Source organism: Eretmochelys imbricata, chromosome 13 (genome assembly GCF_965152235.1).
Source record: "Eretmochelys imbricata isolate rEreImb1 chromosome 13, rEreImb1.hap1, whole genome shotgun sequence".
NCBI classification, from domain to species: domain Eukaryota; kingdom Metazoa; phylum Chordata; order Testudines; family Cheloniidae; genus Eretmochelys; species Eretmochelys imbricata.
The window spans coordinates 17,401,945-17,416,979 of record NC_135584.1 but is presented as its reverse complement, the minus strand read 5'-3'; the positions used below and the strand labels follow the sequence as shown (position 1 = coordinate 17,416,979).

Genomic DNA, 15,035 nt, shown 5'->3' with positions numbered 1-15,035 from the left:
TTCAAGTCTTCATTGCTGGAGTCCAGGGAGAGACAGTCGCTCTGGATTAATGAGCTGGCCATGTGCTTCTCTGGCCAACGTTGATGTTCTCACAGCTGAGAGCAGAGCTGAAATCACTGAGGGCTGTTTGCTTTCCCTATAAAATTACTTGTGTAACTTGCCTCCACCTGGATGAAGATTCTCTTTGCGGCACCTTGCAGCTCTAAATCCTGAGGATAAAACTGTTGACATGCATCCAACTGAACAAATGCACAGATATCGGACCTACCTGATCTTAAAATAGGGCTGCAGAGGTGGCAGCAGGAGTCAGCTGTTCTCTTCTCATGACTTGCCCATACCCAGCTGTCTTGCAAGCTGATGTGATCTCCTCTCCCTGTTTGCAATAAGGCAGGGGCCACATTCTACAGACATGGTAACGGCACTGGTTCTTCCTTGTCAATACATAGCAGGGCCTGGAGTTCTGTACTGGAGCACAATGCAGCAGGGCCAACAAAAAAATATTTGTTTCCGGGTGAGAGGCTCTTAGGCCAATGGGGCAATACCCTGCTTAGATATGCTAACCAGATTCCCCTTTAGTGTGAAAAGAGCCACGTTTATTTTTGTTAATTTATACAATTATTTGTGAAGGGTGTTTGTTGCTGATGGTGTTTAGGATTAGATTGTTCAATGATCTTAGCTGGTATAGCAGGAGACAGAGTACCAGAGCTTATGGAACAATAATAAATATGGCAAATCTTATGTGAAACATCTCTGACTTTTGCTCAGTATCAAACCTGACCTGCTTGGTGAAAGCTTTTGCTCCATCTCTTCTCAGAATAAAGGCTCACAGGCAGGTACAGAAAAGTAAATATAATAATTCCATCCAGAGATCCCTTCCATTCCTAGATCTCAACATTACTTAGCAAGGAGTAATGAATCAAGGTTCAGAGTTAGACTCCCCTTTAAGTCAGGCAGAGTTAAACACCCTTAGAGCTTAGAATCCTCTCACATACATTCTGGGTGAACCAGACTGAATAAAATAAGAACTCTCTTGAGCCTTGCCCAAATCACAAGCCTCTTCTGAGACTCAAAAATGTTTTTTCCTCCCTCTCCCTCTCCCACCCCTCCCATCATCACTTTTTTTAATTATGACTTTCCACGCAGGGTGCCTGGGCTAAGAAGGTAGATGGGGATTTTGAGAGAGCAGGAGCAGGTGTGAAAGGAAATTGGCCAACCTCCACTAGTTTTAGGAGAATTATTTTCAGTTTGTCAAAAGAAAAAATAATCTCTTAATTCCTGCTCTTGGATATTTTCTCACACTACATCCTTTTTCTTCTTGGCACTAAGACCTTGTTATCGGCTTGTTCTGAATTTGTTTTCGGCTTGGCCTTGAGGGCATGCATTCATATTGCGAGTGGGTTGCCTGGGAAAGCAAATCCATCTATTTCTATTGCAGTCAAGGCCAGCAGACAATCTATGGAATGGCTTGAGAGAGAGAGGACAGGGAGAGTTTTAACATGAATATGGTAATTCTATAAAGCTCTTAATAATAGGTCTCTTTGGAATAAAACCTAGGAGCCTTGATACTTAGCCCCAGCTCATACCACAGGACCAAACTGTCTCCTAGGCTCTAGCTCAGGATTAATCAACAGCTCACTTTGGTCAAATCAGTATTGTAACAGCAGTGCAACGTGCAGTGTGCTCTCTCCTTTGTTCTGGGAATGTTAGAGCAGCCCCTGGAAGGGAGGGGAGGGAGAACCCTGTGTGTATCTGGCTCATGCAAGGAATGGCATTGCGCACAGCTCCTTCCAGCAGCTGCCAGAGGGAGGGTTATCACAATGCTGGGTGGCGGAGGGACTGTAAGGAGTATAGGATGCTGAGGGTGGGGTGCGGGCTGGGATTGGGACCCTTCAAAGATTTCCGGCCACTGACCAAAAAAAGCCGTGATCTGCTTTACTCTTTAAACCCAGAACAGATGAGCAGAGTAACCCTTCTGAAAATGATCAAAAGCTCTTAGATTCATGGGTCTAAAGGAGCCCAGCCCTGACATATGGAGTAGAGCTAACAGAGCATGATCACAGTGCTTGCTTTCTCATTTCCCCGGAGCTGGATGCTTTTCCCCATCTGACTAGCAGAGGAAAGGAGCTGGGAGGAGAAACCATTCAGTAAATTACAGAGATGGACAAGTGCCACATACACAAAGACCCAGCGCTCCCTTTGGCCTTGGCAAGGAGCCAGCTCTTCCCTATTCTGCCAGGTCAGTGAAGCACACACAGAATTGACTGTGTGAAAGGGAATGTTAGCGAAGTATGGTGTGGAGCTATGTAGTCTCTCTTTTGATTGCTGTTATCCTCCCACCCCCGCTGCACTTTCCCTTTGGCTAGGGCAGACAGGGAGCAGGAGCAAACATCATTACATAGCCACAGTCTTACATTGGTGCCCATGAGCTAAGCAGCAGCACAATCCAAGCCTTGCGTCTGAAAAATTAATCAAGCATTATTTCCAGCATCACAGGAGACCACTGGAGCCTCACTTAGTGCCAGGGGACATCAGCACATGTGGCATCAGCAGAAACAGAGGAATGTGTCTCCATGGACAATGAGATGAAAAGGAAAGAGTTCAAAGATCTTTACTAAGCTCAAACTCAGGAACCAAACTTTGGGGGGTTCAGAATCTATAACAGAATGTTGCAAAGCCCCCCATGTTTATAACAGGCAGAACCAAAGCCCCAGACTCCTCCTTCTTCACCTCTTCTGCCCCAAGAGTCTTCAAAATCCTCACCTGGATCCAAATGTGAATTGAGCTTTACTGCTCTTGTTTGCATTTTCTGATAGACATTTTTAAAGGCACACTGTGAACTTGAATATTTCTAGCACAGCACCCTTTAATAGTAACCCCCTCCCTCGCAAAGTTTGCTCTCCTAGGCTCTTAGTTACAAATGAAATCAGAAATGGTGAAATATTACTAGACCTCTTTGGCATCATGATTATTATTATTTGTAATGCAGTAGCTCCTACAAGCTCCAGTCATGGTCCAGGATTCCATTGTGCTAGGTGCTGTACAAATGTAGAACAAAAAGATGGTCCCTGCCCTAAAGATCTCATGATCTAAATGTAAGACAGAAGAAAGAGATGGGTACAGGCAGAACAGATTGGGGGAACCAAGGAAACAATATTGACCAGCATCATGGGCAGCACTCTCTGCACACCAGTTGCCTAACCATTGTCAAGTTTTTTTGTAGGCATCGTTGCAAAGGAGAGTTTTACGAAGGGATTTGATGACCCTCCTTGCTTGTAGCACAGTGGCTCCAGTTCCACAAGCGGATGCATCCACCTGTAAAGCCACTGATGCTGGGCCAGGGAGAGCAATTAACAGTCCCAAGCGCTATCCAGAAGTGAAAGTGAGAAGAAGGGTTCCTTTGTGTCCACCACTTCTAAGGAATGTTTCGTCTGCCAGCATCCTTCTGCCCACGAGTTTAACAAAGGCGGACTGAGAGTGAAAGCATCTGGGAACTGGGTCACTGGCAGCTCCACTGCAGTGCAGCTTGCTTAATTAAGGCAGAAAAAATGAACCAGAGGGGAAGGAAATCCCAAGAGGCTGGCAGGAAAGGCAGATGTGTGCTGAAGGAGCAGATAAAGCCGTTTGCTTGGTCCCAGCGAACAGCCCATTGGTGTTCCCCTTAGCTTGGCAAGCACAGCAGCCAGAGCCAAGAACACCCCGTAGACTATTCCTGCCTCTGAACTGCTCCCACTTGGCAAAGTGAGCTAGTCATGCTGCCTTGTGATAAAGTGGAAAGGGCAGAGAGCTGGCATGTTCTTGGAATGGGCCTGCTAGGCTTTGCCATGAAATAAAGTGAAGCATTAGGGACAGCTGACTCCAAATAGAGGAATTGTTTCTTTTATGGAGGGAGAATGGATCACATCAACTTCCACATGCCCCTGTCTCTGACCCCCTTCTGCCTCTCACACACCCTCGTTCCCCCCCCCCCAACCCTCACACACACATTCTCTCTCATTTTCTGTTCTCTGCTGTTGTCTATTGGCTCCAGCCCTTTCAGAGTGCAATCAACACTAAAACCAACTGGACTCTCTCCATGGACCAAAAGGGACTTGGATCAGGCCTTCTATTCCATTTTCCTGCAGAAAAACATCTGTAACTTTATCTTGTTGGCATCAGAGGAGAAGACAAGCGAAAGGGAGAAGCCAAGCTGTGGGTCAAGTTCTCAGTGTCACAGGTGGTAGGAGCTAGCTCTAGAGGTCACACTGTTTGACTTGCCCCTCAGCCACACTCAAGATCAGCTTTGGGTCCCATCTCATGGCCCTGCAGTGAGCTGTGTACATTTTGCCCAAGTTGGACAAGGAGCTTTTCCACTCGGGAGACCCAGGCGCGCTGAGGTGCTGCACACCTATGCATTCTGCTGTACAATAAGTTTGCCTGGGCTAAGTCACATGATGTTCTCAAATATGGCCAGTAGGCCCACTTCTAGTGCCTGCAAATTAGGGAGCCTGTTGCCTTGCTGATGGGGTTTCAGCAAGGTTTAGCCAAGGGAAAACACGGCCTGTCTCAATGTGGCCCTTTTCCAATTTCAGAGCAAAACTATTTCAAATGAGAGGTTCACACAAGGCTACTCTCCACCTCGTTCAGAATAAGGGAGAATTAACTCTCGTCCTTTAAAGCTAGTGCTGGGCCCAATCAGCAAAGTTCAGTTTGGGAGCTGGAGGTTAACTATCCCAAAGTTTTTGGAGGGGCTGTATTGGGCGAGAAGTCTACCACAAAGTCTGGATCCTGATCTGAATTTCCTCAAAGTCTGAGGTTTTGGTTTGGGTCCCATAGCTGTATAAAACTAAATTTTTGCTCTGTTGTCTGTGGAACAAGCTTCTGCTAATCCAGCGGGCTGAGCTTTGCTTTTGGTGCTGCTTGTCGAAACAGTCAGTGGAGCCTGTCTTACTTATGGCTTTTGTTAGCTGAACAATGACAATGCCAGGACAGAGTGTTCTTGAGACCGATGGTTGAACAGGAGGAGAGCTTTAGAAGCAGTGCAATGTGAATGTATCCCCTGTGCCCCAGTGTGATGGGGACTAGGAGCACTGAAGAGATAGCAGCATTAGTGCCTGAGACAGAGGAAATCCCTTAGAATTATTCTCCATTGATGCCACTCTGCATAATATGCACAAGACCACTGAGGACCTCTGGCTTTATGTTGATTGATTAGGTAAGGCTTACAGATGAGTAAATGGAGGTATGGAGTGATTAAATGACTTACCCATGGTCACATAGTGAGTCAGTGACAAAGGGAGGAATTAGAGCTTGAGTCCTAAATTCCTGGTCTCTTTCTGTGAGCATTAGACCACGCTGCCTCTTATTTTCCCAGCTCCTTGGCTTCCCTGCATTCCTTTGTCACAGCCACACATGGTCATACATGGAAGATAGTGTTTCTTTTATTTTTTATTCTTTCAGAAGGCCTGCTCCTGGGAGGGGCTAGGCCCCCTGAACTGCCAAGCACTCAGAACCTCACAGTCTGCTCTGTAATAATATTTTCCATGTCTCCAGTGCAGCCTCTCTTAAGTAGCAACTTTATTCCTCTGACCATCATTAGAACTCTAGTCTAATCCCTTGTAACTAGTCAGTGGGTGGGTTTTGCAAACCCCTGCTCAGCACACAGCAAGTAATAACATCTGTTGTGATCAATATTTAAAGCCAGTTCCTTTGCTAAAAAGCTACAGTAAAACCACCTGATCCCCAGTGAATAGTGCACAGGGATTGCTCTAATGTCTTTAAGCCTCCAGCACTTGAAAGCTAGCAAAACATTCATAGTAAAGTTGTTGCAGTGAGGCAGGGTAGACAGCTGGGTCATGTTTATTACAGGCTGCTGTAGTGAGAATGGTGCAGCCTCAGGTTATAGTGGCATCCTGGATTTGCTGGAGTTATATCTGAAAAAATTAGTGTCTTCTAAATGTTTTTTTGGTAGTATTCTTTGTGTCCCTTTTTTGGGGCTTGAGCTGACTAACAGCTGGCAGCCAATGTATACATGTCATACCCTTTAAGTTTCAAAAAGCCACTGTGAGGTTAAAGTCAATACAAAGTGTATTAACATCAAGGACAAATATAAGTATGTTATAGCAAAGAATTAGCCTAATAAAAATACTGTTGTGGTCTATAGCAATGGACTGTGGCAGGGACTGTCTTTTGGTTCTGTGTTTGGCCAGCTCCCTGGTCCATGACTAGGGCTCCCAGGTGCTATGCCATACAGATAACAAATAATAATATGATGTAACGTCACCATTGCTAGCTGAAGATCTCTGGAGTGTAACAACAGATTAGAATACTGGCAGGGTTTATTATCTGGCTGTATCGCCATAGCGTGTAGAGTCCCCCCCAACCAAAACCTGGGCCTCACTGCACTAGACATTGCCCACACAAAGGCAGTCTCTGTCCTAGTGCAGTGACTCCCATTGGCCTAAGGCAGGGATCGGCAAACTACGGCCCCGGGAACATCCAGTCCTCCAGACATTTTAATCTAGCCCTTGAGCTCCCGCCAGGGAGCAGAGTCTGGGGCTTGCCCTGCACTGGTGCTCCAGCCAGGGAGTGGTATTGGAACTGCGGCCAATGGGAACTTCAGGGGCAGCACCTGCGGACAGGCCAACGTACAGACACGCCTGTCTGTGCCTCTGTGTAGGAGCTGGAGGAGGGACATGCCGCTGCTTCTGGGAGCTGCTTGAGGTAAGCACTTCCCAGAGTCTGCACCTGACACCCTCCCATGCCCCAACCCCCTGCCCCAGCCTGATCCCCTCCCACCCTCGGTCCCAGCCCAGAGCAACCTCCTGCACCCCAACCCCTCATCCCCAGCCCCAGCCCTGAGCCCACACCCTCAACCAGAGCCCTCACGCTAGCCCCCAATTTTGTGAACATTCATGTTCCACCATACAATTTCCATATCTAGATGTGGATCTCTGGCCAAAAAGTTTGCCCACCCCTGGCCAAAGGAAACCCGGTGCTACCTGACCCTCATTAGGGGTGTGGGGCTCTTCAGAGGCGGTTTCAGCGCTACTCTTTGGTGTCAAGGGCTGAGGAGAGCAGGACAGCCGGGACCGGGGGAGGGAAGGTGAATGAAATGAGCCCCACGGCCCCGCCCTGCCGAGCGTTGAGGGGGACTCTGTGGATGAAACTCAGCCACAAGTGTGAGCCGGAGCCTGGGCACGTGTGTCCAAGGGGCGCCAGCGCCGAGCACCGCGGGCTCGCTGGGGGCGGAGCAGGAGGGTCCCGGCCGGTGTGTCAGAACTACCGGCAGCAGGGCAGGCGCCTTGTTCCTTTACATCGCGGGAGCTGGGCTGGGGGTAAGGGAGCCCCGGGATTCGCCCCCTCCCTAAAGCGCAGCCCGTTGCGGGGACGAAGCGTTGAGCAGCCGCTGGCACCACCGGCTCCGCAGCACCTGGGCACCGCGCCCCTGCGGCGGCGGCTGCCGGGCTCCCCAGGCGGTGCCTGCCCGGCCCGGCCCGGCCCGGCCCTCCCCGCCTGGGGCTGGGCGCGGCTGCGGCCGGCTTTGCCTTTGCTGCCCTCGCCCCGAGCCGGGCGTGGCGATGGCTCGGGGGCCCGGCTGGCTGGCGGCGGCGGCCGCGCTGCTGTGGCTCCTTCTGGCGCCCAGCTCGGAGGCCGGCTGCGCCGAGCTGGGGCGCTGCTGCCGGGGCAGGGACCTGGCTTGTGTCAGCAGCGGCTGGAGACCGGACCGATCCCACGGCGCCTGCTACTGCGACCAGGCGTGTCCCCGCACCATGGACTGCTGCCACGACTACCCGCAGGCCTGCCCAGGTGGGTGAGCGCCCGCTGCGGCGTGCGGCCAGAGGGGCTGGCCCGGGAAGGAGCCGAGCACCCCCAGGTGCCGCGGGGAGGGGCTGAGCACTCAGCACCCATAAGTCACTTTGAAGGTGCCGCCCTGGCACCCATAGGTGCCACCTGCTCGTCGGTCCCAAGGTGAGGCAGTGAGCACGCACGTGTCTCCTGGAAGCCTCCCCCCAGTGCCTGCGGGGGGCCAGGAAGAGGTGCCACGCCGCCTCAGGCTCAATATCAGGGTTTGGCTCAATATTTGTTGTTTTGCCCTAGGTTTTACTGACTAGGGTTTGTGCTGCTGGGCAGCTCCTGGTCTGATCTGAGAAATCAGTAACAGCCTGGGCAATGCCTCTTCTGGGATAAACTCCTTGTCGTCTCCCTTAGCACCTCCCACCCCCTTTTCTGGTGTTTAGAAATAACCAAGGGAGTTTAAGGGGCACCATCAACTGGAAAGAAATCTAGTCCATTTTAAAAAAAATGGCCCAAGAGCAGTTTCAGATCCCACACCTGCCCCGACTTCCCTTTCCATTTCAGTATCGTGTGTGACCCTAATGTGCGTCTGTTTTCAAAAGCACCCCCCTCCCCCGTTACTGTGTGTAACCTCCCACCCCAACAACAGAGGGAACTGGCTGTGCAGGAGAAACCCGGAAACAGGCCATCACAAATGCACACCGTACACAGACTGGTTTTCTTGTCATCTCCAGTTATAGGAACCCAGGGCATTACTTGTAACGAGTAGGTAAACCGTTTTGAGGCAGCAGTTTGATGAGAAGTTTATGGTTTGCATGTAAGATTAGGGTTTACTAACCTTCAGGATGTCATGGGGCTACTTAGGCGAGGTTTATTATTTTAATGATGGGTGTATCACCATAGTATTTGAGCACCTCTACAAGTATTAATTACGCTTCAGAAACCTCTGTGGAATAAGGAAGTAACAGCTCCATTTTGCAGAGAGGGAAACTGAGGCCCAAGCTTAAATGACTTGCCCAAGGTCACATAGGAAGTCTGTAACAGAAATGGGGAAAGAACCCAGATCTCTCGAGTCCCAGTCCTGTGCTTAAATCACAAGACCAGTTTTCCTCTCATTAATGAATTGCTAACTCTAGGACAAGAGCCTCTGCTGTTGTCAATCGCTACAGCTCCCCAGAAGTCAGAATGCTCTCAAACTCTGTAAGTGTCTGGTCTGGGTTCGGGCTGGGATTTGAGCTGGCTGGACTCTGAGCCCCAGTCCATGAGCAGCTGTGTTTACATATTGATGTGCAGTTCAGAACAGCAGGGGGGTGGAACAAGCAGTAAAATGCTTTAGAGCAAAGTGCAAATCTTTAATCAGGGAGGTAACTTTTTCCAGAGACGGGTGTAATCACCTGCCTGTTTCCCACAAGCATTTTCCTCAGAGTCAGATGCACACACAGATGGTATTCTGAAGAGGCCTAGTCATGAGCTCCATATTCTTCCTCCATTTGGCTCTGCCCTAACAAAGTTTTTGCCTCATGCAAACATTTCCGTGATCTTTTGGGAGCACTACTTTATGAGGGAAAGTTCCCTGTGGGAAATGACTTCATTTAATCGCTTTAAATTGAATTTAGTGTTGGTGAAAGGGGCTGGGTTGGCAGTTCTGGAGACTGAAAACTCCTATATACCCAACATGCACAGCATAGATTACAGCAGTGCAAACGACACCTTCATTGTCTCAGCCCTGACCTGGAGTGGTTAACTCCAGGGATGAGAGAAGAGCTCAGTCACTTTTCCGACTTGGTTCCTCTGGGCTGAGGCTGCCAATGAGGGGGTCCGTCCTGTTGGTGCTAGACATCAGGGTGGCTTTTAGTGATGTGGACACTGGCCCACTGGAATCGAACTGTTTCACATGTGGGGAGTGTTTGAAGTACAGACACATCATGGTTCCCAGTGACCATGCCCCAGAGCAGGGGTTCTCACAATTTCTCACAAAGTTCTCACCAACTCTTGCTGGTGGCCGCACTGACACTTCTCCCTAAAATTATTTATTTTTCCTAAAGTGAATAAAGTAAGATGCACATATATACATCCAAATCATTGTAATTTATTTATGTAAGATTTTTTTTTGCAGACTCAATAATAAAAATAATGCACAGTTATCTCTATTCTTTACTGGACCTAACAGAATAGAAATACAAATAAGGTGCCTTGCACGTTCTTGTCCTTTTTATTATTGTTTCTTTTGCTTTTTTTGGTAAAAGTGATTGAACAACAATTATGAAGTAAATTTAAAAATGCTTTGACATAATAGAAGTCCAAATAATAATGAAAAAACATATCTGCAAATAGGTCAAAATTTTTTATTTCAGAAAGACAAACATATCAATCCAATCTAGTAATACTGATAATAATAACAACAAACATAATACTATTATATTGTGTGTGACAGTAATAGTTCTGGGTTTTACCACATCATTGTGTGGATCAAATTACTTTCAAAAACGCAGAAGCTCTTTGAGAGGAAAGTCTGCAGGATGTTGGGTCTCCTGTGAAATTAGAAGAGGAGCTTCGAGGTTAGCATCAGTGAGGCAGTTTTGGTACTTGTTTTTCAGGAAATGAAGTGCACGGAATACCCTTTCACACAACACAGTAGTAGAAAACAGGGACAAGCAAAGCAACTTTAGCTAGGGGCTTGTAGGTGTCCTACAAAATACACCTTATTCCAGAACTCCTGTATTGTAACACCAGGCTTACTGAAGTATATTTTCATTCTTGAATCATTGCACATTTTCAGCATGAGGAACTTGAGATTCCTTAAATCCAAAGAGTCAAAGGAAGCTAATCTGTCTTGAAAGGCAGTTTGTTTGTAGCCTAAAAAGATGAACCAGAGTTGTTAAATGGGTCAGTCACAAAGGTGTACTGATGGAAAAAGTTTCCCTCCCTGAAATGATTTTCAAGATCCTCTGAGAGGATACTCAGGTATTCGGTTACAGCTAAGCCGACTTTTTGCACCACATTCTCATCCTGACAGCTGAGAAATTGACTAAGCTTGTTTTTTAAAAAACAAACAAAACCCCTGAAAAGTCCCATTCCTCTTGTAGGTGCTGGACGATGTCAATGATTGTCATTCTAAATGTATTAATTACCTCAGTGCTATCAAATATTGTTAGCTGAGGTTTCCGAGGCTCCCGGTTCAAGGAAGCAAGCTTTGGTAAAAACTCTTTCAAAAAGAGCAGGCAACCATGTTGTTGTTTTCTGGGACAGTTCTGGTAAAACTTTATTCAAAACCTCAACGAGCTCTTCCCAGAGCTCAAACAGCCTCTGTACATGGTCATTAAAACTAAGCCAGTGAACTGGGTTGTAATTCAGCAGCACCTGTAGGGTCTCTCAGCCCATTTCACACAGAGTTGTGAATCTCCCTTTATTGACGCTGCTGGTGTTGACAGCATTGATACGTTTTTTTCACTATGGATTCAACCTCCTCCATACTTTTCCTTGAAGCCTTGTGGGCAAGTACTACTTGATGGGCAAAATGGTGAACCAAAAAAGTTGGAGTGCACCTTTCTTGGAAGCCGTTCAGTACCCCTACTCGTGCACTTTGCATAGCTGCTGCCCCATCAGCTGTCAAATCGCAGAGATTGTCAAAGCTAACATGGCACTCCTGCATTCTCGCCTGAACACATTTAAAAATGTGTTTGCCAGTAGGCCTATCTCTGAGGCTCACCTGAGCTAAAACACCTTCAGAAAGACCATGGCGATCACAGTCCAGATAGCAAATGCATACGATTACCTTGGGATTCCTCATGACATCAGGGCTCTCATCCAAGCACAGACTGTAGAAAGGGCTTGCTGCGACTTTTCCAGCTATTTCTTTTTGTAGAAAATTCGTCAGATCTCTTGTGCTGCTCTGTAACGTGGCATTGCTCAGTCAGTGGTATCTCTCTGAAAAGCTTATTTTCTGGTTCTACGACCGGAACAATTTTCTTCAGGAGTTCTCCATCGCTGAATGGTTTCCTTGCTTTCCCCCAAAGTAGTACAACTTTAAAAGTAGCTTTATTCAAAAAATCTTTGAGCCGCCACTGTTGTCTTTTGAACTCTGTTTTTGCATCATGTAACAGCTTGCGCCTCTGAAACTCGTTGTGGTAATTCTGTTCAAGTACTCCTGCATGAGTGGTATAGTGATGTTGCAGCGCATACATTTTTACTTGATGAATCTCTCTTACAAACGTGCTTGGAAATGTGTTTCTGAAGCAATCTGATTCCAAGAAACTGCGATTTCCCGCTGGTCTTGAAATGTTTGTTTTTCTTCCTTCCATGTTCTGCTTTTCTTAGCAGGAGGTGACTGCTGTGGGACCATCTCTGTATCGCATTCAGGGGCACTATCTGGCACTGATTTCTTTTTTGAAAAACTTTCTGATATCCATTTGTTGTCTCTAACTGTTTTGCCTTCTGCCACAAACAAATTTCAGCCTACTCAACACCACACCTTGATCTTGTCCATGATGAGTTGAATAATGGCTGCTTATGGTGCTACAGTAGTGGGAGTTGTAAACACCGTGTGAATATGTTTTCTGTGATTTGAAAGGAAACCTAGTCTATGTAATACAACTCTGCCTGCACTGTAGTAATATTTAGAAGGGAATGAGTCTGCATTATGATTTATGGCATTTACAAGGCAACTTTAAAACTGTACATCTCAGTGATTGTTTGGGTGCTCTGGTGCATAGGAATATTTTGACTTCTGTATTTGGGGGAGCAGGGCGGTGTGGATTTAACCAGGACCAAACAGGGCCTTGTGGGTGGGCAATGTGGACAACTGCCGATGGTCCTGCTGTGGTGCGGGGAACACCATGGACAAGAGGCAAGGAATGGGGCAGGTCTGGGGTGTGAGGCTGCAGAAGGGAGCTTGGGACAATGTGGGGGGAGGCAGTAGGGCCCATAGGTGATGGGGTGGTGGGTGGGGAGCCCGGGAGGCAGTGGGAAATAGTAGTAATCGGGGGCAGTCCTTAATTTGTAATGAAAGGTGTTGGGGTCAAGCTGGGTGGCTGCTGGCGGGTGCCCAGCTCTGAAGGCAGGTGGCATTGGGCTGCTAACTGAGCTGTGAAAAGTGATATTTGTATCTTTTTTTTTTTTTTTTTTTTTTTTTAAGATCTCACTTCAGAGCAAGTCCTGGCAAATTGAAACCTGGATGGAGGGGTGGGGCATGAGGCTCTAGATGAGGGGTGCCACCACCACGTGGTCAGGACTGATGGTGCCCTGGGCCACCTGCAGCATTCCAGCACCTGCAGCAGGTGCAGACCCCAACCGTGCCCGCTGCCGCATGACTGGGGCCAGAGGTTGGTGTCTGGGGCTGGCACCTACCGGAGCCTGCTGCCCTGCAACTGGGGCCAAGGGTTGGTTTCCAGGGCCAGCACCCTCTGGAGTTCACAGCCGGCACCGGAGATCTGCACCTGGAGCTGGCATCCAGGATCGGCGTCCATGGCCAGCAGCCAGGGTGGGCGGTCAGAGCACACAACCCAGGGTCGGCAGCTACTGCTGGGGTGGGGATTTGCGCTTGGGGTCGGCACCTGCTGCCGCTCGGCTGGGGGCAGGGGTCAGCATTGGTGCCCAGGGCCGGCACTCACCAGAGTTCAGGGTGGGCATTCAGGCAGTGGGGAGCTGGAGCCGGTTCGCTAGAACTGGTTGTTAAATTTAGAAGCCCTTTTAGAACCGGTTGTTCTGCGAGGGACAACCAGTTCTAAAAGGGCTTCTAAATTTAACTGGCCAAAAGTGGCACCTTAGGCGCCGACTCCACGGGTGCTCCAGCCCTGGAGCACCCAAGGGAAAAATTTGGTGGGTGCAGAGCACCCACCGGCAGCTCCCCACCCCCGGCCCCAGCTCACCTCTGCCTCTGCCTCTGCCTCCGTCTCCTCCGCTGAACGCTCCACCCCGCTCTGCTTCTCCGCTCCCACTCCGCCCGGCTTCCCGCGAATCAGCTGTTTGCGCGGGAAGCTGGGGCGGGCTCAGAAGCAGGCGGCGGCTTCCCACTCAGGCCCAGGGAGGCGGAGGTGAGCTGGGGCGGGGGGGCGCGAGGAGGGCCGCCCACAGCAGGGGGGGTGCGCAGGGGAACTTCTCCCCGCCCCAGCTCACCTCCGCCATCCTCGGCCTGAGCAGGAAGCCGAGGCCTGCTTCTCAGCCCTCCCCGGCTTCCTGCCGAACAGCTGATTTACGGGAAGCTGAGGTGGGGGGCAGGGGCGCGGAGGAGAAGAGCGGGGCGGTGCGTTCAGGGGAGGAGGTGGAGGCGGAGTGGAGGTGAGCTGGGGCTGGGCGCGGGAGCTGCCGGTGGGTGCTCCAGCCCCGGAGCACCCAGAGAGTCGGCACCTAAGGCGCCACTTTTGATGTGATCAGTGAGGGGAGTGGCTGCTCCCCCCCAGCTATGCTCCCCCGCCCCTAGGAGCCAGATGGACCTGCCGGATGCTCCCTGGGAGCTGCCCCAGGTAAGCACCACCGGGACTCCCCACCTCGCCCCCCGGCAGGTACCTCTGGCTCTTAAGGGTGGGGTGGGCACCCACTACGGTGGCCCACGAGACCCTCCTGCCCGGTTCTGGGGGCAGTCAGGGGACAGGGGAGGGGGATGGGTGGGGCAAGGGCCCGGGGGGGTGTCAAGGAACACGGGGGGGTTGGATGGGGCAGGAGTCCCAGGGGGCGGGGGTGGGCAACGACCCCCTCGTGGGGTGAGGAGGGAAGCTGTTGTTAAGATTTTGGCAGCTTATCACTGCATCCAGGGCCAGCGCCCTGGGTCAGCTGCCAGGGTTACTGGGTCAGAGCGTGTGGCCAGGGGTTGGTGCGCTGTGTGGTCAGAGCTAGGGATTGGAGCCTGCCACCACGCAGCCAGGGGTTGGAGCCTGAAGCCCCATGGCCGAAGGCTGGGGCCGCATGGCCAGAGTTGGGGGTCAGCACTGGAAATCCCTTGGCCTGAACCCTGTGTTGGCACCTAAAGCTCCAGGGCTGGAGCCCTGGTCCGCAGCCAAGCTCTCGAAGTCCCTGCTGCCCAACGACCGCAGGGCTGAACCCCAACCCCCCCCGTTAGAGAGCGCCCCTTGCTCCTTCAGCGTTGTGTCTCCAGAGAGGCGGTGCAGGGCAGCGCATCCAGGAGCAACAAGGAGGAAGGCGAGGGACTGATGCTTCCCCCCCCCTCGCTGCCCAGGAGGGTGCCACGGCCACAGGGAAACCTCCTGGTGGCTGCATTTGAGAAACGGTGCCCTAGGGTATCACTGGCACTGTTAACTGCTGTAGTT

At 50.2% G+C, this 15,035-nt stretch overlaps 1 protein-coding gene across 1 annotated transcript in view; it reads left to right on the top strand.

Moving 5' to 3' along the window:
- Positions 1-7,482: 7,482 nt before the first annotated feature.
- Positions 7,483-15,035, top strand: part of LOC144273409 (somatomedin-B and thrombospondin type-1 domain-containing protein-like) — a 31,568-nt gene continuing 24,015 nt past the window's right edge. Inside the window, exon 1 of the mRNA XM_077831979.1 lies at positions 7,483-7,785. Coding sequence (XP_077688105.1) covers positions 7,557-7,785 — 229 coding nt within the window. The 5' untranslated portion in view covers positions 7,483-7,556. The remainder of the gene's footprint in view (positions 7,786-15,035) is intronic.